This window comes from Lissotriton helveticus, chromosome 12 (genome assembly GCF_964261635.1).
Source record: "Lissotriton helveticus chromosome 12, aLisHel1.1, whole genome shotgun sequence".
NCBI lineage: Eukaryota > Metazoa > Chordata > Amphibia > Caudata > Salamandridae > Lissotriton > Lissotriton helveticus.
In genome coordinates this window covers 785,950,799-785,975,697 of record NC_136073.1, presented here as the reverse complement: position 1 = coordinate 785,975,697, position 24,899 = coordinate 785,950,799, and the positions used below count along the sequence as shown (strand labels likewise).

Here is a 24,899-nt window from a genome sequence, read left to right as displayed (position 1 = left end):
TTTTCCCATTCATTGAACTGTTTTATTTTTGAGCCTCCTCCTCAACATTTCTTGATATCGACTTCCTGTACATTTGACTCCTCGTCACCATTACTGGGCATTTTCCATGGTTTGTCTCAATCCAGCTTGAAATTATAGTACACAACCCTCATAGCACTTTCTGTCATTTACTTGAGGATTGCTGACAGTTGAGGACATCAGTGTCATGTACACAACCTAGGTGAGAAGCGTCATCACAATGCCCATTGGCCACATTGGGCCCAGGATTTGAATTGGCCTATCTTATTCTTCTTTGTCGCCCCTCTGCAAAATGAAAACATTACGGTGCTCACTAGAGAACTGAACTACACATCAGCCACAAATCATGCAGGCAGGACAGCTTCAATATATGCTGTTCTTTAAATGTTGAATAGGGATGATGAAGGACTCCCTAATGCTACATGTGCAGAGATATATACAACTAAAAAGATGCATGTTAGATTCGGGAAAATGAAGGACAGGGGGAGTTTTGATGATAACAAGCTCTAGTTACTGTTGAATTCAGTCCTAGAGTAATATACTGAAAAAATCCCAGCCTGACACAAGGGAATTTTCAAATAACCTTTTATTTTACCAAATGCTCGATACACCATAAATATCACAAGCACTGGTAATGCATCGTTTCGCCTATGTAATGAATAAAGAGCTGATTTCATCAATCATCGTCCGCGAGAACTAAATTGCTCCCAGACAGGTAACATGGAAGTGGGGAGGGTTTGGATCAGTGGTCAGAGCTGCTGACTCGAGAGCTGAGGATCCCCGTTCGAATCTCCGCTGTGCCACCAACATCCTGTGATTCTATGCAAATCACTCAATCTCTCCGGGCGATCAAATGTTACATAAATATGCAAGCGTAATAGGCAAAACTTTATGAAAATATAGATCCACCAAAGCGGATGTTAACAGTATTTTGGCGGCGGGAAACTGATAAGAGAAGCAGACGCAGAACAAGCATTGGTAAATGCAGGAAAATACGCAGCAGCCAATAGGAATGCAGGAAAGGTAAGTGGCACGCACAGGAACCAATGAGAAGCCAGGAAAGAGAGGAGGCTGGATGCAAGTCCCTTTTAAGTTTATATTTAAAACAATAGATTTCTCAAGCACAACGCTGTGCAGAAAATACCTAACAGGGAGAAATGGTAAAAAAGGCCATCAAACAACTATAGTAAACAGTGAGCCTACAACATTAAGGATAAGTTACTTACCTGTAATCCTAGTTCTCTTCCAGGGGTATACTCATCAAAGTCATAAGCACTGAATAGTCCCGCCCACGTGCGGGACCCCGGAGCAATAGCCAATAATATGCATATATCTACATATATATATAAATACATATAAATACACATAAAATACCCATATATATATATATAGATAATATGCATATACATATACATATGCAGCCTGAAATACACCATACTAGGCTCAAAAACTGCCATTATTGCATGTAAAACTTTTACATTTGCTAAATAAAGACATATACATTACATTATATGATAATGTAAAGAAGAAACACTGCCCTGGGTTTCTTTGAAACACACAACCTTTATTTTCAAAGGTAAAAACAGGCAGAATTATAGAGGCAGATTGAGCCTAGATAGGCTGCATAGTAACAACTAAAAAAATTGGCGCCGTGCCTTTAAGACCTCCATGAGCCTCCAGGCTCCCATCATGCACCACAGGTGACAGTTAAGTCAGTTCTTTTGGATGGCGTATAACAGTGTGATAACAGCATGGGTAACATGTAAAAATAGACAGTCCTGGTATTCGCCCGGGGAGGAGGGTGGGTTGCTTAGGACTTTGAGGAGTATACCCCTGGAAGAGAACTAGGATTACAGGTAAGTAACTTATCCTTCTCTTCCAGGGGATACTCATCAATAGTCATAAGCACTGAATAGAATAGCAAGCCCATCCCATACCCTGCGGACGAATACCAGACTCTCTAAACAGTATACTAATAAATATTACCCAAACAAATTCCTCAGGGATGCTTGACCAACCTGAGCATCCGCCTGAGTATCAGAATAAAAGGCAGTAATGGCGTGCAAAGGTGGCGCCAAAGTTTTTACGCTTTGATCAAAACAATCAACCAAACCACTAGACGACAACATCAAGCACAGCTTGTGAATCTACAACAAATTCAAATGAAAAAATGCAGACTTTTCTCATGCCTTTTCGAAAATGTTTATGTTGAAAAGTTTTTTCCCCCCTTTACAGCATTTGATATAGCTGACGTCAGTTGGAAGCCTGCACTATTTAACCAGCCAATGGGAGACAAGCCAGGATATATATATATATATATAGAGCAAATATTTATTTTAAAGTAACCCCCAACAAGGCACAACTTGGTTTAGAGTGTGTAGTTTAGTTCAACTGCTACCTAAGAGGCATGGTCAACTTTTCAGCTTTCAGACTGTAATCATCAGCTATTTTTGCAAGGTCACACATGCTGGTATCCATATGCAACCTCATAAAAAATTAGAACTTCTAATTTGTGCCGGTGATAAAAGGGGATTGGTAGTTTTACAGTGCTGTCCCTCAACTAAGTAAGTTATCGAAAATAGGTTTTGGGTTGCAGACGGCCGATTGTTTGGGGACACTGTTGTTTTAGTTCCAAGCTCGCCATGTCAAATTCTACTGAGTCCCTAAAACTAGGGTCCCTGCATTCCTTAAAACGTGTGCATTGGACACAGCAGAATGTGTTTTCTGTGTATGGGACTGGAAAACCGTGTGCAGGGCGACTGGAGGTCCAGTGGTAGTAACATGTAGAAGTGAGCTAAATATGGTCGCCCTGCAGGTTATCTTTACCCATACCAGTCATGAGAAACGGCTGTCATTTTTCAAGGGGTCCCTACATTTAACCCGTAGATGTCTGGATGGTGGAAAACCATTCCCAGCTTAACTAGCGTTCCTATTACTACCCTGAACACACCCTTTCCTATATTTTTCTGGCCTTCTCCTGGCAACCAGGGTAAAATGGACTCGCCTTCATAGTTGTACCTATAAAAGAACACATCGACCAGTTTCGAAACTATATCTCTAAATACCTGAATGGAAAGCCCAGAAAAGAGAGGGGTATATGCTCAAGATAACCCTAATTCGAGTGAAGAAATAATTTGAAGAGACATCAACTTTAAAGTTTTCCCTGGCTTGCCTTCAAGGCCCCGCAAAGGTGGATTCTGCTTTTTATGGCCAGAAAGTCTGTGTTGCATTGGGCCTCTATAAAGACTGTACGCCACCACAAGCAAGGAGAAACCCTTTACCAGGGTCCAGATTTTTCTACCACCCCTAAAAACCTAGGACAAGGCCAAAGTTCCTAGAAGAAGGCTAGCCACTACCCCCCCCCCCCCCCACTTAGGTGGCGGATGAACTTCCCAAATAAAGAGTAGCGCCAGACCCTGATCAAGTGGTCAAGCTGACTGGAAGCCACTGTGGAGGTCATTGCCAGGCTTGAGTACCCACAGGCCACAAAGAATTTGCAGCCAAGCCGTCCAAAAACGTACCAAATGTAACTTGTGTAATGGGGGGCTGGGGACAGGAAAATCTGAATTTACCTTGTCTAAATGAGTTAGAGTAGTGGGCTTTGCTCCTTTAATAAAGGATATAGGCCTTGCCTTTTGTGATGGGAGTTAGTTGCTGTTATATGTTTGAGCACCAATTTCAGAGTGACAACATTCCTCACAGAGAGGAAGGTTTTCTTGTAGGACCGAAACAACTTTCAACTATTCCTTCTCTCGTTAGTCTTGAAACTCTAACCTGGATTAGTCACATTTGGTGTTCTCAGATTTTACAAAACAACCCCCACCCCCGTTGATGGAGCCTATTCCGCGAGGTGAACACAACTATTTAAAGCACAATTGTGTAGCACCAATATTAAAAGCACAATTTTGACGTCCCAAATTAAAAATATAGGGAAATGTAGCGCAAATAACAAAGCAGTAAAATGCCTAACCAGTTCAGCTATTAGTGACTGAAGGCACTGCAGGCGCATTTGCGTCCGCTCCCAGTACATGACATAGTCGTCTGAATAGAGAACGACTAGAGAGCTGAACCCACCTTCAACCAGGAAGTGGCAGCAGAACAGCAACCTCCTTCCGCAACACACGGCCCCTGAAGAGCTGCAGCCGACAGAGGAGCGTGAGGGTGAAACCTCCATTGAGGAAGAGTATTCCGTGAAGTGAACACAACTATTTAAGCAGATTTTTGGAGTACCACTATTTAAAAGCCCAATTTTTACATCCCAAATCAATTTTTTTTAGCAATGTGGCACATATCAGGCAGTAATAAGTCAAACCAGATCAGCTAACTGTGACTTAATGCACTACCCTGGTAAAACATAAAATGGAGTTTCCTGAATTTATGATGACCCACCGCCAGGACTGGGCATTTATCACAGAATCTTGGGCCAATGAAGCCTCTGGCCCGGACCTAGCTGATGCAGTTCTCTCCGGATACTCAATCCTAAGACTTGATATGATAGGAAGACCAGGAGGAGGTCTGGCCATTATTTATAAGTTAATGTACTAGGGCCATCTGGAAGGGATAGCATGTGAGAGCTCAGGAACAGAGGCCTCACAAGGATTATGAAACAAGCTTACTGACATCTTTCAGCATAACATTGCAACTATTTATGTGGAGCTTGATGCCTATAATGCAACAGAGGATGGTTCCCCCAGCCTCAGTAGGGAATTGCAGCAATGCTCGATAGCAACCACAGAGGTGAAGGAGCAGGATGTGCAGACACTGGAGGTCTTTGCACCTCTGACGCAAGATCTAACGGAATCACTACTCCTTAATACTAAATCGGGATCTACGCAGGAGTCCTGCTACGCTAATATTTTGCACTAGGTGGCAAATACGGCCTCAAATGGCAAATATGTACACAGTCTTTAAGACAGGGCACGATCCACTGATGTGGAAACAGGGCGTAATAGGTCCCCTACTCAAGAAGCCAAATCTAGGTCTATCTCTCTGCTTCGTGTCCCAGCAAAGATTCCGGAGAAACACATTCATCAAAAATTGATGGGATTTTTGGAGGAGCCAGGTTTGCTAGATGTGTCGCAACACAACTGTGGTAGAAACTATGGAACAAAATCTTCTCTGGTAGTTGCTTCTGATAGCATCAGACGCCTGGTTGGAGCAGGGCGGGCAGCTGGACTGATCCTGTTGAATCTGTCCGCGGCCTTCGATATCATCTCTCACACCCTGCTGATGAATCGTCTGCAGGAACTAGGAATTAAAAACACAGCTCTGAATCTGATGTCCTCTTTTCTTACTGTGAGATCTTAAACGGTGGTAATGAACCAGTTTCGCTTAGAGCCATTTGGGATCCCTCAGGGCTCTTCTCTGAGCCCCACCTTAATCAATCTTTACGTGTCCCCACTGCTTAAGCTTGTTCATTCTTTTGGGTTAGAGGTAGCGTCATATGGCAATGATACTCAGATCACTGTGTCAATCTCGAAAGACACCAAGGATACTTCAGCCAATTTTAATCTCTGCATGAAGGCTGTAGCATCTTGGACGGCCAAGAATTTCCTTAAACTAAATGAAGAGAAGACAGAGGTACTTCTATTTGGAGGTCACTCTTCAATTTGGAACAGCAACTGGTGGTCAGACACGCTAGGTACACCTCCGACTCCAGTAGACACTTAAAAATCCAGGTGTCCTTCTGGATAGTGAGCAGTCTATGGGCACAGTCTAAGCCTGTTTCTAGAAGATTAGAATGCTGAGGAAGATATTCCCATTGATTGTCCTCCCAGCGCATAAGAACGGTGCTCTTGCCTGGGTCTCTTCGAGGATAGATTACTGTAATTAATCTTCCTTAAGGCCAACAAGTCAACTCTTGCAAAGCTGCAACTTGTGCAGAATGCAATGGCATGGCTCACGCTGGACATTCCAAAATGGCATTCGGTGTTTGAAAGGACTCCAAGACCTCCACTGGCTCCCGGTAGAGAAACCTGTCCAGTTTAAGACCTTGTGTATGGTGCATAAAGCACTCTATAAGGAGAACGTATCGGATTTAAAAGGATTTAAAACCCATGTTCAAAAGGTATGTACCTGCTAGAAATTTCAGCTCAACCAACCAAAATTGGATTATACTGTTGAGTCCGGAAGACGAAATGTGGAGGCAGAGCTTTCTCAGTTGCTGCGGCAAGGCTCAGGAATACTCTCTCCTGCCATCTTACATCCCTGAAGATGCATCTCCTTTTTAAAAAAGCCTTAAAAACCTGGCGGTTAATTCGATAAAATAGGCGCAGTATAATTTGAAGTACTCTAATCAGTTCACTATTCAGCTTGGCAACACTACAGCGCCTAGACGCCCATGGGCCTTGTGCGCTTTATAAATTCTGTTAATTTTATTTTAACAATAAGGTGAATAATCCCTGGCCTTGTGGGGAAAGGAAAATTAGGTGATGGGGAAGTGATGGGGGAGGTTGGGGGCCTTGAACTTTTTAGCCATGCTCCTTGAGAAGCACCCTGACTGAATTAATTCAATACCCTCCTGGGTGAGAGTTATGGTTTGGCAAAATAACTACCTTTACCCTTGTGCGATCAGTGATTCCCATTGTGTCTTGATCTCTCTGTGTGACTGATTTCTTCTCCCCCAGAGCTGCAGCTTCTTTCTTTTTCCCATTCATTGAACTGTTTTATTTTTGAGCCTCCTCCTCAACATTTCTTGATATCGACTTCCTGTACATTTGACTCCTCGTCACCATTACTGGGCATTTTCCATGGTTTGTCTCAATCCAGCTTGAAATTATAGTACACAACCCTCATAGCACTTTCTGTCATTTACTTGAGGATTGCTGACAGTTGAGGACATCAGTGTCATGTACACAACCTAGGTGAGAAGCGTCATCACAATGCCCATTGGCCACATTGGGCCCAGGATTTGAATTGGCCTATCTTATTCTTCTTTGTCGCCCCTCTGCAAAATGAAAACATTACGGTGCTCACTAGAGAACTGAACTACACATCAGCCACAAATCATGCAGGCAGGACAGCTTCAATATATGCTGTTCTTTAAATGTTGAATAGGGATGATGAAGGACTCCCTAATGCTACATGTGCAGAGATATATACAACTAAAAAGATGCATGTTAGATTCGGGAAAATGAAGGACAGGGGGAGTTTTGATGATAACAAGCTCTAGTTACTGTTGAATTCAGTCCTAGAGTAATATACTGAAAAAATCCCAGCCTGACACAAGGGAATTTTCAAATAACCTTTTATTTTACCAAATGCTCGATACACCATAAATATCACAAGCACTGGTAATGCATCGTTTCGCCTATGTAATGAATAAAGAGCTGATTTCATCAATCATCGTCCGCGAGAACTAAATTGCTCCCAGACAGGTAACATGGAAGTGGGGAGGGTTTGGATCAGTGGTCAGAGCTGCTGACTCGAGAGCTGAGGATCCCCGTTCGAATCTCCGCTGTGCCACCAACATCCTGTGATTCTATGCAAATCACTCAATCTCTCCGGGCGATCAAATGTTACATAAATATGCAAGCGTAATAGGCAAAACTTTATGAAAATATAGATCCACCAAAGCGGATGTTAACAGTATTTTGGCGGCGGGAAACTGATAAGAGAAGCAGACGCAGAACAAGCATTGGTAAATGCAGGAAAATACGCAGCAGCCAATAGGAATGCAGGAAAGGTAAGTGGCACGCACAGGAACCAATGAGAAGCCAGGAAAGAGAGGAGGCTGGATGCAAGTCCCTTTTAAGTTTATATTTAAAACAATAGATTTCTCAAGCACAACGCTGTGCAGAAAATACCTAACAGGGAGAAATGGTAAAAAAGGCCATCAAACAACTATAGTAAACAGTGAGCCTACAACATTAAGGATAAGTTACTTACCTGTAATCCTAGTTCTCTTCCAGGGGTATACTCATCAAAGTCATAAGCACTGAATAGTCCCGCCCACGTGCGGGACCCAGGAGCAATAGCCAATAATATGCATATATCTACATATATATATAAATACATATAAATACACATAAAATACCCATATATATATATAGATAATATGCATATACATATACATATGCAGCCTGAAATACACCATACTAGGCTCAAAAACTGCCATTATTGCACGTAAAACTTTTACATTTGCTAAATAAAGACATATACATTACATTATATGATAATGTAAAGAAGAAACACTGCCCTGGGTTTCTTTGAAACACACAACCTTTATTTTCAAAGGTAAAAACAGGCAGAATTATAGAGGCAGATTGAGCCTAGATAGGCTGCATAGTAACAACTAAAAAAATTGGCGCCGTGCCTTTAAGACCTCCATGAGCCTCCAGGCTCCCATCATGCACCACAGGTGACAGTTAAGTCAGTTCTTTTGGATGGCGTATAACAGTGTGATAACAGCATGGGTAACATGTAAAAATAGACAGTCCTGGTATTCGCCCGGGGAGGAGGGTGGGTTGCTTATGACTTTGAGGAGTATACCCCTGGAAGAGAACTAGGATTACAGGTAAGTAACTTATCCTTCTCTTCCAGGGGATACTCATCAATAGTCATAAGCACTGAATAGAATAGCAAGCCCATCCCATACCCTGCGGACGAATACCAGACTCTCTAAACAGTATACTAATAAATATTACCCAAACAAATTCCTCAGGGATGCTTGACCAACCTGAGCATCCGCCTGAGTATCAGAATAAAGGCAGTAATGGCGTGCAAAGGTATGAACCAATCGCCACGTAGCTGCCGTACAAATTTCATGAATTGGAACATTTTTAAGCATTGCAATCGTAGCAGCTTTTCCTCTAGTGGAATGCGCTCTAGGCTTGCCCGGGAGCTGCTTCCGTGCCAACTGATAAGATAACATAATACATGACACAATCCATCTAGAAATGGACCTCTTAGATGCAGGCAAGCCTGTATTCAGAGGGCCGTAGTTCACAAACAAATGATCAGACTTTCGAACACTCTTGGTTTTATCAAGATAAAATTTCAGAACTCTTTTAAAATCCAAAGAGTGTAGAGCTTTCTCAGCTGGAGTGTTCGGGTTAGCAAAGAACGTAGGCAGTATAACTGACTGGTTAATGTGAAAATCTGAGACTACCTTACGAAGGAATCTCGGATGAGTCCGAAGCACCACTCTATTCGCATGGAAAACGAGATAAGGTTCTGTAGAACAAAAAGCCTGAATCTCGCTCACCCTGCACGCAGAAGTGATAGCTACTAGGAAGGCCACCTTCCACGACAGATGTTGAAGGGACGCCTTATGAATAGGTTCGAATGGAGGACCCATCAGTTTGGACAAAACCACATTAAGCTCCCAAGGAGGAGAGGGAGCCCTCACAGGAGGATAAACCTTCTTGAGACCCTCCAGAAAATCCTTCACAACTGGCATTTGAAAGAAAGAAACCTGAGTGGGGGACTTTCGATATGCTGTTATTGCTGCCAGATGGACCTTTATGGAAGAATACTGTAAACCTGCTTTGGCCAAAGAAAGTAAGTATGGTAACTACCTGTTCTTGACGTCGAACAGGGTCATGACCTCCAGCAGTGCACCACATGAAAAACCGCTTCCACTTGAAAGCAAACTACTTTCTTGTAGAAGCTCTCCTCGCCTCTCTTAAAATGTGCATACAGTCCTGCGAGAGGCCTAAATGTCCGTATTGGACGAACTCAGGAGCCACACTGCTAGCTTCAGGGACGGCAGGTTGGGATGGAACATCCTGCCGTTCGCTCTGGTCAGCAGATCCGGATAGCAAGGCAGCCTCCTGTGCGGTACTTTGGACAGGTACAGGAGATCCCGGTACCACCATTGGCGAGGCCAATCTGGAGCCACCAAGATCATGTTTGTCTTGGACTTGTACAGTTTCTTGATCACCAAGGGAATGAGTGGGATCGGTGGAAAAGCGTAGAGTAATGTCTCTGACCAGTCCATCCACAGAGCATTCCCCTTGGACCCTCGTTGTGGGTATCTGGACGCGAAGACGCGGCATTTTGCGTTTTCGGCATCTGCAAAGAGATCGATTTCTGGTGTCCCCCAGGCCTGGAAAACGTCTCTTACCACTTCTTTTAAGACCCAGTCGTGTGCTTCTGCGAAGTGCCTGCTTAGGTCGTCTGCTTGGACGTTGAGGACACCCGGCAGATGGACCGCCGATATTTTCATGCCCCGAGCCAGAAGCCACTTCCAAATTGCTTGCGCTTCCAGCGACAGAGGTCTGGATCTCGTTCCGCCCTGCTTGTTCAGATAGTACATCATTGTTGTATTGTCCGTTTGAACAAGCAGGGAGGATGATTTGATCGCAGGAAAGAAAGCTAAGCTTTGAGAGCTAGGTGGACAGCTCTGAGTTCCAGCATGTTTATATGATACAGTCTTTCTTTCTCTGACCACACTCCTTGAATTTGAAGAGACCCCAGATGAGCGCCCCATCCCTGAAGGGACGCATCTGTCACCAGCGATTGTCTGGGTATGTCTTCTTGAAAATGAACTCCCACTACCAGATGACTCCGCTGCATCCACCATCGGATGGAGATCTGTACTGACAGGGGTAGTGACAGTTTGTCCTCCCAACGATTGGAAAACTGGGACCACTGGTCCTCCAGAGACTGCTGCAGATGTCTCATGTGCAGCCTGGCGTTTGGAACGAGGAAAATGCAAGAGGCCATAGACCCTAGAAGAGACGACATCTGCCTGGCCGTGGGTCGAGGAGTCTTCAGTAGCGTTTGACACTTGAGGAGAATGGAGGATAGTCTCTCCTCCGAAGGATACGCTTTTGCGTCCTTTGAATCCAGAAGTGCGCTCAGGTAGTGTATCCTCTGCGTTGGATTGAGGATAGACTTTTTGAAGTTTACGTGCAGGCCGAGTCTCCGCAGCTGGTGTATGCAGAACTTGAGATGTTGCTGCAGCAGAATCGGTGACGCACTCTTTCGAAGCCAATCGTCTAGATAAGGATAGACGGAAATGCGTCTCTTCCTCAGGAAAGCCGCTACTACTGCCATGCACTTTGAAAAGGTGCGAGGAGCTGACTTTAGCCCGAAGGGCAAGACTGTGAATTGGAAGTGGCTTGTTTGGATGCAAAACCTTAGGAACTTCCGATGCTTTGGGGCGATGGGGATGTGAAAATAAGCATCTTGAAGATCTATGGAACACATCCAGTCCCCTTGATGCAGAAGTGGAATAATTTGATGTAAAGCCAGCATTCTGAACTTTTCTCGTCGAATGAATTTGTTGAGACAGCCGAGATCTAGTATGGGCCTGAACTCCTTGTTTGGACCTTTCTTTAGAACTAGAAAATATCGGGAGTAAATGCCTTGTCGACGCTGGTTTCTTGGAACCTCCTCGATGGCATTCTTTATGAGTAACGCCGACACCTCTTGTCTCAAAAGATGAATACGATGGGTGACAGTCTTTTGAGGAGGAATGGAAGGTGGGGGGGACTTGAATCTGATGGCATATCAATTCCTGACAATATTCAGAACCCATTTGTCTATTGTGATGTTTGTCCACTCTTCCAGGCAAAAACGAACACTTCCCCCCCACCGGAGTGGGTAACGGGCCCAGGGGAAGCAAAAGCTCACTGTTTCTGTTCTGTTGCTTGTTTCCAGGTGCAGACTGCCTGGAAATGCCACCTCTTCCTCTACCAGGGCGACGCTGGGAGAACTGAGATCTTCCTTGATTTTGCTGCGACGACCATTGAGGGGTTTGAACCCTCTGCTGGTTCGGTCTCCGGTCGTAAGGACGGTATTTTTTCTTGAAATCTTTTCTTTTCTCAAGCCCAACAGCCTTCACTGTATTGAGCTCTGTTTTCATTCGCGCCATCTCATCGTCAGCATGAGATCCGAAGAGCGATGTTCCGTTAAAAGGCATATTAAGTATCAGGTGCTGTGCTTCCGGCTTAAGGCCCGTGAGCCTCAACCAAGCTGAGCACCTTCAGGTAAGATTTCAAGGAAGTCGTGTTTATCTTCTTTAGGAAGCTTTTCTGCGAAACGAGACATGGAGTCCCAAAGTGCGCGGTCATAGCAACCCAGCAAAGCAGAAGCGCTGGCAACTTTCATGTAGGAAGCAGAGGTGGCACACATTCTCTTCCCTACTGAGTCCATAGCTTTACTGTCTTTATCCGGCGGCACAGAAGATGAAGCTGTTCCTGTTTGATTTTTACATGCCGCTGAGACAATCACAGAATCAGGTGGTGGCTCAGCCCTCAGAAAGAACGGATCATTGTCCGGAGCTTTATATTTCTTAGCGATCCGAGAAGGGACCGCTCCCAACACTGCTGGAGTTAGGAACTTGTGCTGCGCAGGCTCCAACAGACCTGGTACCAGAGGAAGCAAGGGCCTTGAAGTTAGCTTTTGGTGCAAAGTTTCGAAAATTACCGTCGTCTTGGTGGTAGAGACTGGCATTTCGATAATAAGTTTAGCTGCTCCACGACAGAGAACCTCATTAAAGGTAATCACATCATCAATCGGCGATATCATACTCGGAGGAGTTGATGACAGTGTCGGAGAATAGTCCCTCTTCGAATTCGTAGACCTTGTCGAAGATCTTGGACTGCGCCTCCTCGAAGAGTGGCGACGTGATGATCTAGGAGAGTGTGAGGACCGTCTCCTCACTGATGAAGATTTTCTCGGAGGAGTACACTCACGTCTCTTTGGAGAGTGTCCTGGGGGCGATCTTGATCTTGATGCAGGTCTTTCAGTAACAGGTGACCTAGAAGAAGACCTTGGAAGATTAATTCTCCTTATCTTCCAATCTTTAAGATCTCCCAGCCATCGTGGCGAGATATTAGTCGTTGGCTGAAGAGGGGAAGGTGCTCTCGAGGGCTCTGGAGAGACCTGCACAATCTGTAGTCCAGGGGAGGAAGAGGCACTCCCAGAAGACACAGTAGCAATGTTAGACCGGTCTTTAGACACCGTTCTAGGCCTCTTAGCTGCCGGAGAAACCGAGGGCGATCTCCTCGACGACGACGACCTCCTCGACGACGACGACCTCCTCGGCGGCGACCTCCTCGGCGGCGATGGTCTCTTAGGTGTCGACGTCGTGCGCCTCGACGGCGATGGTCTTCTCGGAGTCGCATGTCTCGACGCCAAATGGCTGGGGCTCTTCGACGTCGAAACCCCTGCTGGCCGGTTCGACGTCATGGCACCTCTCAACGGCGACCTTGACATATGTTCCGAGCCTCTCAGCGGCGACAGTTGACGTCGATGAGACGACGTCGAGTCCCGACCTCTTGCAGCCGCAGGCGAGCCAGACCTGGACCGCCTACGCGCAGGAGACCTCATCCTCTGTCTTTTCTCACCTTGCTTCGATGGCGAGATCTTCTTCGATGGTGAAGGATGCTTCGACGTCGACAGACGCCTCGACGGCGATTTGGATACCGATTTTGAGCACAGAGGTACCTTGGAAGAAGATCTGTCCCTCGACGGAGTAGGAGACCAATGTTTTCTCTTCTCCCCTTTATCCTTGCGCTCTTTGTGATGAGAAGAAGTCTTCCTGGAGTGAAAATCTTCTCTTCCACTCACTGTTTCTCCTCTGTCATACAGGGACTGCAGCCTGCTCTTCTCCCTCTCCCTGAGGGTTCTGTTAGAAAACTTGCTGCAGTGGTAGCAGACTTCTGGCTTGTGAGAAGATGGTAAACAAGCAGTACAGACCGAATGAGGGTCTGTTTTGGCCATTTTTTTACCACAGGCCGGACACTTAACAAATAAGGCCGGCATTATGACTGGAAAAATAGGCAAAAACCAGGAAAAAATTGTTGAATTAGTCAAACAATGACTAAAGACGTCGAGTGAAGACGAAAATATTAGAAATATACCAGAAGAAAGTGATAAAATATCACAAACTGGCGAGCTCAATGCTCCAGGATCCTCACAGAAGGAGCCGGAAAAAAGAACTGACCTAACTGTCACCTGTGGTGCATGATGGGAGCCTGGAGGCTCATGGAGGTCTTAAAGGCACGGCGGCAATTTTTTCAGTTGTTACTATGCAGCCTATCTAGGGTAATCTGCCTCTATGATCCTGCCTGTTTTTACCTTTGAAAATAAAGGTTGTGTGTTTCAAAGAAACTCAGGGCAGTGTTTCTTCTTTACATTATCATATAATGTAATGTATATGTCTTTATTTAGCAAATGTAAAAGTTTTACATGCAATAATGGCAGTTTTTGAGCCTAGTATGGTGTATTTCAGGCTGCATATGTATATGTATATGCATATTATCTATATATGGGTATTTTATGTGTATTTATATGTATTATATATATATATATATATATATATATATATGTAGATATATGCATATTATTGGCTATTGCTCTGGGGTCCCGCACGTGGGCGGGACTATTCAGTGCTTATGACTATTGATGAGTATCCCCTGGAAGAGAACACAACGTTTTCATTCGGAGCTAGGCATTAACTTAGCAGGCATGAAGTCGTGAAGAGGGCAGAGCCCCCATGAACTGTGAAAACTCAAAATAATTGAAGAGGAAGATGGTTTTCCAATGTGTTTCCAAAGTACTTCTGCATAAAGCATGAAGGACTTTCCAGTGTATGATTCTGGAGAAGAAGCGATGCTGGAGGGCAATGTAAAAAAAATATAGGAGAAACCCTTACTGGAGGACTTGCAAGCTAGTAGAAATAATCATGCCGGGGACTAGCAGACCCAGCTTAAATTATCAAGAGATTTAAGGACCTCAAACAAGATTCAGAATGAGATATTAAACCATCACAGAGTGCAGTGTGTGCAGCAGGCTTCAGCCTTGTTGGAAACGTACCTCTGTGTAAATGGAAGGCGTCAGGTAACAGAGAAGCCGAACATCGTCTTCTTGGCAGGCTTTCATGTCCATCATCAGGCATGTATGGAGATCGCCCAGCTGCGTGGCTTGTGCAAAGGACTCGTATAGGTTCATTTTTCCAGCTGCTGCTTTACTGAAAGAAAACAAAAGTTCAAACCCTGACTACCTCTGGCACACCTGAAACAAGCAAGGAGGCAGAATACTCCTTGGTTGCGCATCACCCTTCCCTGGGCTTCACTCTCAAGTCCCCCTTTGCAATCTTCCAATCACAAAAATGTCACTCAGTTATCGGTCTTACCCTTTTTGGCAATTGGATACCCCTGATTTTCAAATCCTGGATGAATCCTTTGAAGAGTTCCCCGGATGTCATTCGCTCGGCCTTCTCCTGCTTTATCCCAAGGCTGTGTACCTCACCCTTCTGCCTCTAGTCCATAATCATTTGTAGTTTACCCTCATCCCACATAACCCTGCTTCTATTAGCACACAGGTTCACCATCTCGCCTGTTGCCTTTTGCACGGTCACTCACTTATATGGCCATGTTATGAGGACCCCAGCTCTCCTACAACAGCGTGATGTACAGTGCTTCAGCACCTCCAACAGGGCCGGCCTTAGACATGTGCAAGCTGTGCACCTGCACAGGGCCGCCATACCCCAGGGACCACCCCGCCAATATATATTCTTCATATAATAATCCTCTGAGGATGGATACATATTTGCGTGGCGGCCCAGTGGCAGGGATTTGGCAGCCTCCGGCTCTGTTCCACTTCCAAACACCCTGACCCCACCTCTTCACCGCCCAGCCCGGACCCCCTCTTCCGGGGCCCCCTACCTACGCTCCCTGCTCAGGGCCGCCATGAGCCTAGAGCCGCCCCTGCCTCCAACATTGGTGCTACCACACCCAGATCAGAGTCTGGTCACACAGGTTTCAGTACAACAAACGAGCAGTGCAAAGCAACTGAGAGGGATGTTTATGCATGACATGAAGGCAGGCGGGACAGCTTCAGTCCCATCTGCCAGGCAGTCTCAAAAGCCCCCCAAAGACAACCGAACAGAACCTAAAATCGTCCGGGGGGAGCACGGAAGCTCGGTCTGGCTCCCTGCCTGGGACCCGGTTCACGGGACCGGAGCCTGTACCAATCCTGAGTGCATGCAAACACCGAGGCGGGAGCGGCTGCCAAGAATTAATTTCAGCAGCGCTTTTAATTAAGGAAGCAGAGATGCGGAGAGGAAGATTGGAGGAGGGAAGGGTCGTACCTCTGACACACACACACACAATAAAAGATAATGAATTGGCAGGAGCGGCAGCGTTTAATCTCATTAGGAGGGGATAAACCTTTAACAGAAGGTTAAATCTTCTCCGAGATGAGATAGAAATCGCTTCCCCTCTGGAGAGTTCAAGCGTGCTGTAACAGAAGCTCGTCAGTTGTAATTCAGGCTTCGGTGTCCCTCGCGATGAGTAAGCTTCTCTTTTTACATACAATTAGACGTGTTTCTTCTCTGCCAGGTTGCAGGATAGCCGCAGCGAAGGCTATACAAAGTGTAAAGACCCACACCCGGCGAGTGCAGCCGCCTCTTCTCTGGTCCAGTCTGTAGTGATCGGGCGGTCTCCCTGGGGATAAGGGGGGTTTCCTCGGGTGTGTCCCATGTCCTCAGCTGGATAACCAAGCCATTTTCTCCGTCGACCTCACCTGCCTTGAGCAGCCAAGGTTTACTCCGAGAGGTGGTGGTAGTAAGTTTGGAACTCGACCTCTAGCATGGTATCCTGTAACACTTCAAAAGAAGGGGTGATTTGCAGGTGGATAAAGTAGGACTCTTAAAACTGATCAATTCCACACACACAAAAAACCTGAAGGTCCTGGCACATTTGGTGGCCGCGCTTTGAACCCTCCTAATAACATGGATGCTCATGGACAATGTTACCAAGGGGGAGATTTGTGACTTTTCAAATATCTTCGAAAAATTTTCTGTCTTTCTATTAGAATGACAGTTTATCGAGCCCAGGCAGAAAGTTACATCAGCTCATGCATTTCTGGTCTTTTTCATATTTTCTTGTATTTTTTGATGTGGCCTGGAGAGAGGGATGAGGCGCATCTTATTATAAGCTAGGACCTTATGTTACTTAAAATTTAAAGAATCCATTGTCCTTTGTAGTCATCGGTAGAGCGGAACTTAATAAAGCCCATGCCATAAAGAAGTGAAAAAATGACATTGTCATCTGGCGCAACATCTAGGGAGGCTTACTAAGTCGCTGCAGTCATCCCACTCATCCATCCATCCACAAACTCGTGACTCAGCAGTGTGGGCTGTCAGGGTCCCGCCTCAATATGGGCCAGTTTTGTTTCAATCTCTTTTTTTGCAAACATAGAGGTAAAATAACCACATTCCCTAAATTCCCACTTACCCCAACTCCCACCCCCGTTTTCTTATCAAGTTCTGGAGGTTCTTCACTCTAATAGGCTGTTCCTTTGGGTTAGTTCAACTCAGTTGTTTAACGCATGTTCAACAGTTTCATGGAGGGTCTTCGCCATCTTGGAGAGTCTCTAGGAACAATTTAGGTCACCTGCAATGTGCTTGAACAGATAACTTATTTATTGTCTCTGGCAAAATACTCAGGCAGTGGGTTCACTGAAAACTAAGTTCTTTTAGGTCCCAAATAGGCAAAGCTTGCGCTGTCTCTACAAGACATGCTGTATTCAGAATGGGAAAGACACGCAGATGATGGACGGAATGCGGAGAAAATCAAACATTCACCCCCAGTCAAGAGATCTGGGTTAAATCCATTGTTCTTTTACTCACCATGCCACCCCAGTTTGCATTTGTCACCCAGAATTGGACGGGTATGCCCAGACGTGGGTCCCGTACTCTCCATGCCACTGGAGGCAAGCTGGCCTGACTGATGAGGGGTGATACCCCGAAACCGGTCCCAGGATGATTGTGTCCGGTCCAGGGAGAACCTGGCCTGGCAGTTCAGGCTGGACTGTTCCCATGGGGAACAAGGTCAAGACTGATTTGCATATGGCTGGGTATAAACTGGAATGGCATGCAGAACAAAAAAACAACATTTTGGTCCATATCTGTGAACTTGGGTGAATGCATGATATTGTTCATCATTCTGTCCATCAATAGTTCTTTTTGCAGTATTCAGAATTTGGGCTTGAGGACTTCACATATTACTTGTGTTCCTGCACTGATCCTGGGCACTATTCTTTTTGTTGACTTTTGGCTTTCCAGCAAAAACACATGGCATTTTCATTTCTTTGTGTCTTGCTCATCAGATGGGTGCCTGTTCCGTGCACTTCTCCTCCCTCCCCCTTGTGTTCTTTAGCTCCTGTTAGTTCACCCGATCCAGTAACTGTTCAAACATTGTTTATTTCTATTTGTTATCAGATTATTTTTTTTGTGTTACCAGTGGACCAGACTTGAAGCCAGTTCCCCAGGCTCAAAGTCCGCAGCTCTGTTTCCCAGGCCACGTCTTACTCGAAAACAAACTTCTTCCCTGGGGATATGCTCTTTGGACTCTTAAGTTCTGAGCAGTGAGTCCAGTCCCTCATGTTGCCTCCCCACCCCTTTTCCCCACCTCCCATGCACCACTTCCCCACGCGTCTTGGGCCTCTTACACTGTCACCATCTTGTATGCACTTCCCAGCAAGCACACACAGCATTTGCATTTCTTGCTCATCAGACGGGTGCCTATTCCGTGCACTTCTCCCTCCCCCTTGTTTTCTTTTGCTCCCGTTTGTTCACCCGATCCTGTAACTGTTCAAACATGGTTTAATTCCATTTGTTAGGAGATAAAAAAAATATGTGTTACCAGCCAACCTGTGAGACAAACCCAGTGCCCCAGGCTCAAAGGCGGCAGCTCTGTTTCTTATGCCACATCTTACTTGAAACAAAACTGCTTCCCTGGGGACATGCTCTTTGGACTCTCGAGTTCTGAGTAGTGTGACCCGTACCTCACGTTGTTTCTCCACCCCATTTCCCTCCTCCCACGCACCGAAGTCATCTGCGGCGTACCGCAAGGATCATCACTCAGCCCCACCCTCTTCAACGTCTACATGAGACCTCTTGCAGCCATCGCACGCCAACACAGCCTCAACATCATCTCCTACGCCGACGACACCCAACTGATCCTGTCCCTCACCAGAGACCCCGCCACCGCCAGAACTAGCCTACACGAAGGGATGAAAGACGTCGCAGAGTGGATGAAGAACAGCCGCCTGAAACTGAACTCAGATAAGACGGAAGTCCTCATCCTGGGACCATCGCCCTCCGCCTGGGACGACTCCTGGTGGCCCCCTGCCCTGGGCACCACTCCCAAACCAACAGACCATGCACGCAACCTGGGCTTCATCCTGGACTCCTCCCTCTCGATGACCAGACAAGTCAACGCCGTCTCCTCATCATGTTTCAACACCCTACGCATGCTCCGCAAGATCTTTCGTTGGATCCCGACCGAAACCTGGAAGACAGTCACCCAGGCACTCGTCACCAGCCGACTGGACTACGGAAACACCCTCTACGCCGGAACCACAGCCAAGCTACAGAAAAGACTCCAACGCATCCAGAACGCCTCCGCCCGACTCATCCTGGACATCCCCCGACGCAGCCACATCTCCGGCCACCTGAGGGACCTGCACTGGCTTCCCGTCAGCAAGAGGATCACGTTCAGGCTCCTCACCCACGCACACAAGTCTCTCCACGACCTGGGCCCCAAGTACCTCAACGACTGCCTGACCTTCTACACGCCCACCCGCCAGTTATGCTCTACAAGCCTCGCCCTCGCCGCCGTAACACGCATCCGAAGAGCCACCGCCGGAGGTAGATCCTTCTCCCAGCTGGCGGCCAAGACATGGAACTCCCTCCCCATCCACCTTCGGCTGACCCAGGACCATTCTCGCCTTCAGGAGACAACTCAAGACCTGGCTGTTCGAGGAATAGCGGACCCCTTCCCCCAAGCGCCGTGAGACCCTGCCGGGTGAGTAGTGCGCTATACAAATGTTATGATTGATTGACCACTAAAAAAAGAACACCGTTCTACACACACACACACATATTGGGCCTCGTTATACTGTCACCATCTTGTATGCAATACAGGCACTTCTGGGCGGATTTATGTTAAAGGAGGCCAGGACCCCATCCCCAGACCCTGTGTGCTTCTGCTGGACCGGCAGCCACCAGGAAAGGCTGCCGGTTGTCGCAGCAGCATGTGTTAGTGCGCCCATTGAAAGAAGGAAAACGCATCGCGAGGCCGCAGAAAGGAAAGAAAACGCAAGGAAAACTTTACTGTTTCTCTCCCTGGTTCAGTGGGGAAGCAGATAATATAATATTCACTGCACTATGGAAACTTACCCCACAATGCTTTGCAGAGCCCTTTATAAAACAAAAAAATGTTTGCCCATAACTCAGCCGGTGTGGTCCTAGTACGATGGGACCACCACCAAATCATTCAGCATGGCATGTTTTTCCTTTCCTGGTCATCTTCTGGGTCCTCGAGGGGTGTTTCATTTTTAAATTTTTCTCTCCCTTAGCTGGAGCTTTCGCTCTACAGTTGGGAGGATGTGTGTATGGTAACTTTTTAAAAGGTTATGAAGGCCTAAAGGATGTGTAATGTCTTGTTCCTGTGATGCTGTTTTCTAGGGGGTGATTGTATGGTTGTATAGCATTGCTTTTGTATAATGCTGGTGAAGAAAGTAAATGCTTCACTTTTTAGCATTTCCCAATGCTTTTTCCTTCTGTTGCTTCTCTTATCATTTTGCTATCGGTAAAATACTGTATCCAGCCACTTTTGGGGAACAGTTTTTTAAAAGGTTTAGGATCATGCTTCTCCAACAAGTAGCTACTGAGCTACAGGTGGCTCTCCTGTGTGCGTCCCAGCCTTTTAAATTGAAACTGTTTGTTTGTTTAAATTAACATATGCATTAAACGTTGAAATGGGTGTATTTTCAGAGCTCATGATCTGATGTTTAGAGCCGTCTGCTTTTCTTTGAAAATAGTGCAAAACAGTAGAAATCCCCTACTTCTGACTGTCTTTTAACTCTGGATGGCGACAGTTACTGCAATCGCCATTCTTGAGGAGTTTATTATAGCCACAGACTTGGATGCCGGCGACGCGACAGTACAACCATGATTCAACCATTCCACCATATAATACCACACAACATTTTTACACTCCACTCCACTCAACAACACTAATCAACTCTACCTAATTACACTCTACTCAATACCACATAATACACCCCATATAAATACACTCTATGCCACATAACAATCCACATGAATGTACTTCATACCACATAATTACACTCATATTTTCACTGTGGATGCATTTAGGGTCTTTAGAATATCATCCAGGTTAATAGGAGGAAGTACAGTGGATCACTCACTTCACTTTTTTGATTTGCCATATCTATTGATATTCAGAAAAGATACAGCACTAGCAAAACGCAAGGATTTACACGCCACCATATAAAAGATCTTGTCAGAAAGAAGGCAGGAGGCTGTCTAAGATATACAGAGATTAATGAAGTACTGTGGTTTGTAAAGTTAGCTATGAGATACGAGTCTGCGTGTGGGGAGCACAACAAATAATCAACTGAAGATGGAAGTACCAGTGAATACAGAAGTTCCGGAAAATAAATAACTGTAAAGAGTGTGAGGGAACCATGATGGTGTAAGAACAATAACATGTTAAAGAATATAGTTCCTTAGATAAGCTTCAAATAACACAGCGGTTTCTGTCTTATATGCCTTCTGACACACCTTTCGGAATGATTTCTTGTTGCTTTGCTATGGCTACTATGGCTAGTCCACTAGTGTAGCACAGGCTCCACCGGTTCGGAACTGGGTGATAATTTGCCGAATGCAAATGTTTCAACTGTAGAGGTTTGCGGTGGCGATGGTTTCAGAACCGAAGCAGGTGTTTTCGGTGCTGAGGCCGAACAGTGTTTTTGCGCACAGGATTTCGCCTTTGATGGTGGGCTCGGCTCCGATGCAGGAGGAGTTGGTTCGGGAGAGTGCGGCATGGGCTGTATTTTCGGCACTGAGTCGAAGATAGGCGTGTTCAAGACAGCCAGTCGGTGCCACCTTGGTCTGAAGGCAATGTTCACCCAGTGGTGGATTTTAGCATGTCTGGAATGGGTAGGCGACCCTTTGTGGTGGTGTCCTGGGGTCGGGCGAGGTGGAAGGGGCACAGTACTCCCAGCTTGACCTGGTGTGAGATTCTGTATTTTGACCTCAGAGCTGGAGGGGTCGTCGGGGAAGAATGTTCCATAGTCTGCAGTTCACGCCTGCACCTGTATCTCCTTGTGAAGGTTCTTGTGACCAAAGAGATCTGGTGTTTCTTCGATGCTGCGGCAAGACTTTTGGAGACCCTGTGATCGACGATCACGCAGGGTCGTCTTCGCAGCTGGCCTCGTCGTATTCTGGGGAGAGGCAAAAGTTGCACACCTGGTGGAGGTCGATGCACCGGTACTAGGCGTGGCATTAAGGGCTGAAGCAGAAGGGCGTCCGTTCCAACTAAGGTGAACCTGGTGCTGGGTAACACCAAAGAAGTAAGGTCCGCCCCAAAAGGTCCACTGCCAACTCGAGTCGCCCCGAAGAAGTCTATGTCCTCGAACAGACGAGAGAGAGAAGAAGCAGCCACGATCTAAACAATAGCAACGATAAAGCCTAAAAGTGATGAGTGAAGACGGCGCCGAACTGGAACAGAGGAGTACATGTCCAAACACAACAGTGGAAGAAAACAATCAAACAATGGAGTCAAGGACCATGCGCATTACCAGCAAGAGAAGGAGTCACACTACCTAGTGTCTCAAAAGATTTTTGTCGAAGAAAAACAACATGCCCACATCTGAGGCCAACACTAGATGGCAGGATTATGCTAGGCATGTGTCTCTACAACCACACACGCCTTGAACATAAATATTCACAAATGTTATCTATATTAATGGTTACATTTAAATTGCAATGTGGAAATATGTGAGTCAAGGTTTATAACTGGGTGGGATCTCAGTTTGCCCCTTGTTTAGATATTAACTTGAAACATAGGTATATTCTTTGAGGCAGGAAACTAACTAAGAAGGGTTACTCAAAGGTTAGGTCGCTGGCTGGGTAAGCCATAATTTGTATACATGGGAAATCATTTTGCTTTCTTCGATATCTGGGGAGGTTTCTGATCTTTTGTAGGAACAGTCGACAGCTAGTATGTAGAGAGAGAGAGTTAACATTCTTATATGGTGCCTCTTTGAAGGCTGATTCTTGCTGAGAATTTATCTCAGACCATACTGCTGCCTTGGGGTTCACATAAGGGAATTAAATTCTCTGGTAGACTCTGCCATTCATGTGCGTTCAAGAAATAATGGCACACACTGCACCCCTTGCCGCATCAGGGATGATGGCATGCATTATCTTTCTCAAGTTCAGAAAGTGAATTAAAATTTGCTACAAGTCTTCTGTTGATTTCTGAAGAGCTACACTTGACAAAAACAAAGTGATCAGGGTGTGTTAAGCGATAAGATTGGCTCTGTTTGGGTAGCATGGATAGTGACCAGAAGTGATCAGAGAGGTTGGACATTAGATTTTAGTTTCCTGAGGAGCTTCTGTAAATAAGCCATAGAGCTTTGCAAATTGATACAGTGACTCTATAGGGAGGAGAGCATTGGTGTCCGTATTTCTTTGAGTGCGGAAATAAGTCTGGTGGGAGAGCAAACAATCAAGGTGCTTCTTCATTTTGAAGTCTTTTATTGTATTGAAAATTTTTGTTTATGTAATTTAGATGCTCAGACTGCGGAAGGTCCACTGCTTTGTGTGCTGCATGAATAATACCATGGGAAGTTTTCCTAATCATCCTTAAAGGATGCTCCAAACTACGTCTGGTGAGATGTCTTCTACTACTATATTGACAGAGAAGTTAGGAGTGAGTGACTTTAGATGATGCACACTTGGCTAATATGTGCTTAATTGCCAATATACAAGCCTTTTCTAAATATATTTTCTTATGTGCTATTAGTACATTTCAAGCGTGAGAAGGTTCTAATTTCCAGACAGTTCTCAAAGCAGGGCAAAAGGGGAGGCCGTAGTAAATGGTTTGCATCAGTAAAGGGGCCAAATGTTGCAATTATAGGTATCTTAGTTTAGAGATCTGCAGGCAGAGCTTCCAAAAGCCAAGTAAATTGTTGCATTGTCCTCTAGCTCAATTGATACCAGCCTGGTGGGAGTTGATTGGCAATTCACTTAACCCGCCTAAACAAACTACAGAAATATGCAAAGGGAAACTAAATGAAAAATCTTGTGTGCACAAGGAAACATGGAAGGGAACGATCAAAGTCTGTTAAATTTGACATGTCCTCAGGAACATCATTCATACATGAACACAACATGCAATTCACAAGTGCTAAACATCAAAACATATCACATACATCAAGGTGGAAATCAAGAGACCCAGGTATGGAGGACCAATCTCTCAAGTGGTACAAGTACAAGGGGGTGCGCCCCACACTAATCTATCAACTGCCACCAATTGTCAATCCCTCCATAGCCTAGTAGAGCTGCTGTTTCAACCACTCTTTTGTCCTCACCTTGCTTTTAAGTAGTACAACAAGTGGTAGCCAATCTTTGGCTGCTTCTGATAGAGTTCAGACAAGAGATCTAGGAGTAATGAAAAGCCACTGTTATCTTCCTGCATCTGAATCAGGTTCCTAAAAAAGGGCAATAGAAGAAAGTGTATCAGATAGTTCTCTCCGATGTAGATAGCACTAAAAGAACATTTGTGAGTGATGTGATAAAGGCATCTTTCAGCAGGATCCACTTCATATGAATATCTCACAGTGGGATGCATCCCGGCTTTGTCCTGCCTTCATCTCAAACAGAACCTCCTCGAAGTCCTCAGATACCATACAATGTGCATGGTCTTTTGGATTTAGAAAGAGGGCAAACATGTCTACGCCACACTTACCTGAATATTAAGTAAAGAGGCTTTCCCACAGACTCCTCGAGGGATCTGCAAAACAAAATGTCAAAAAATTGGATATCCCAAGTCAGAAACCAGCCTTCCACAACACAATACAACAGCTTTAGAAAAATATAATCCTGC

At 45.5% G+C, this 24,899-nt stretch overlaps 1 protein-coding gene across 1 annotated transcript in view; it reads right to left on the bottom strand.

Moving 5' to 3' along the window:
* The window catches only part of INTS3 (integrator complex subunit 3), a 649,525-nt gene that overhangs the window by 213,607 nt on the left and 411,019 nt on the right, over nucleotides 1-24,899 (bottom strand). The window contains exons 19-21 of the mRNA XM_078670092.1: nucleotides 24,762-24,806; nucleotides 24,385-24,504; nucleotides 14,788-14,941 (exon numbers count right to left, since the gene is read on the bottom strand). Of these exons, the coding sequence (XP_078526218.1) occupies nucleotides 14,788-14,941; nucleotides 24,385-24,504; nucleotides 24,762-24,806 (319 nt within the window). The remainder of the gene's footprint in view (nucleotides 1-14,787; nucleotides 14,942-24,384; nucleotides 24,505-24,761; nucleotides 24,807-24,899) is intronic.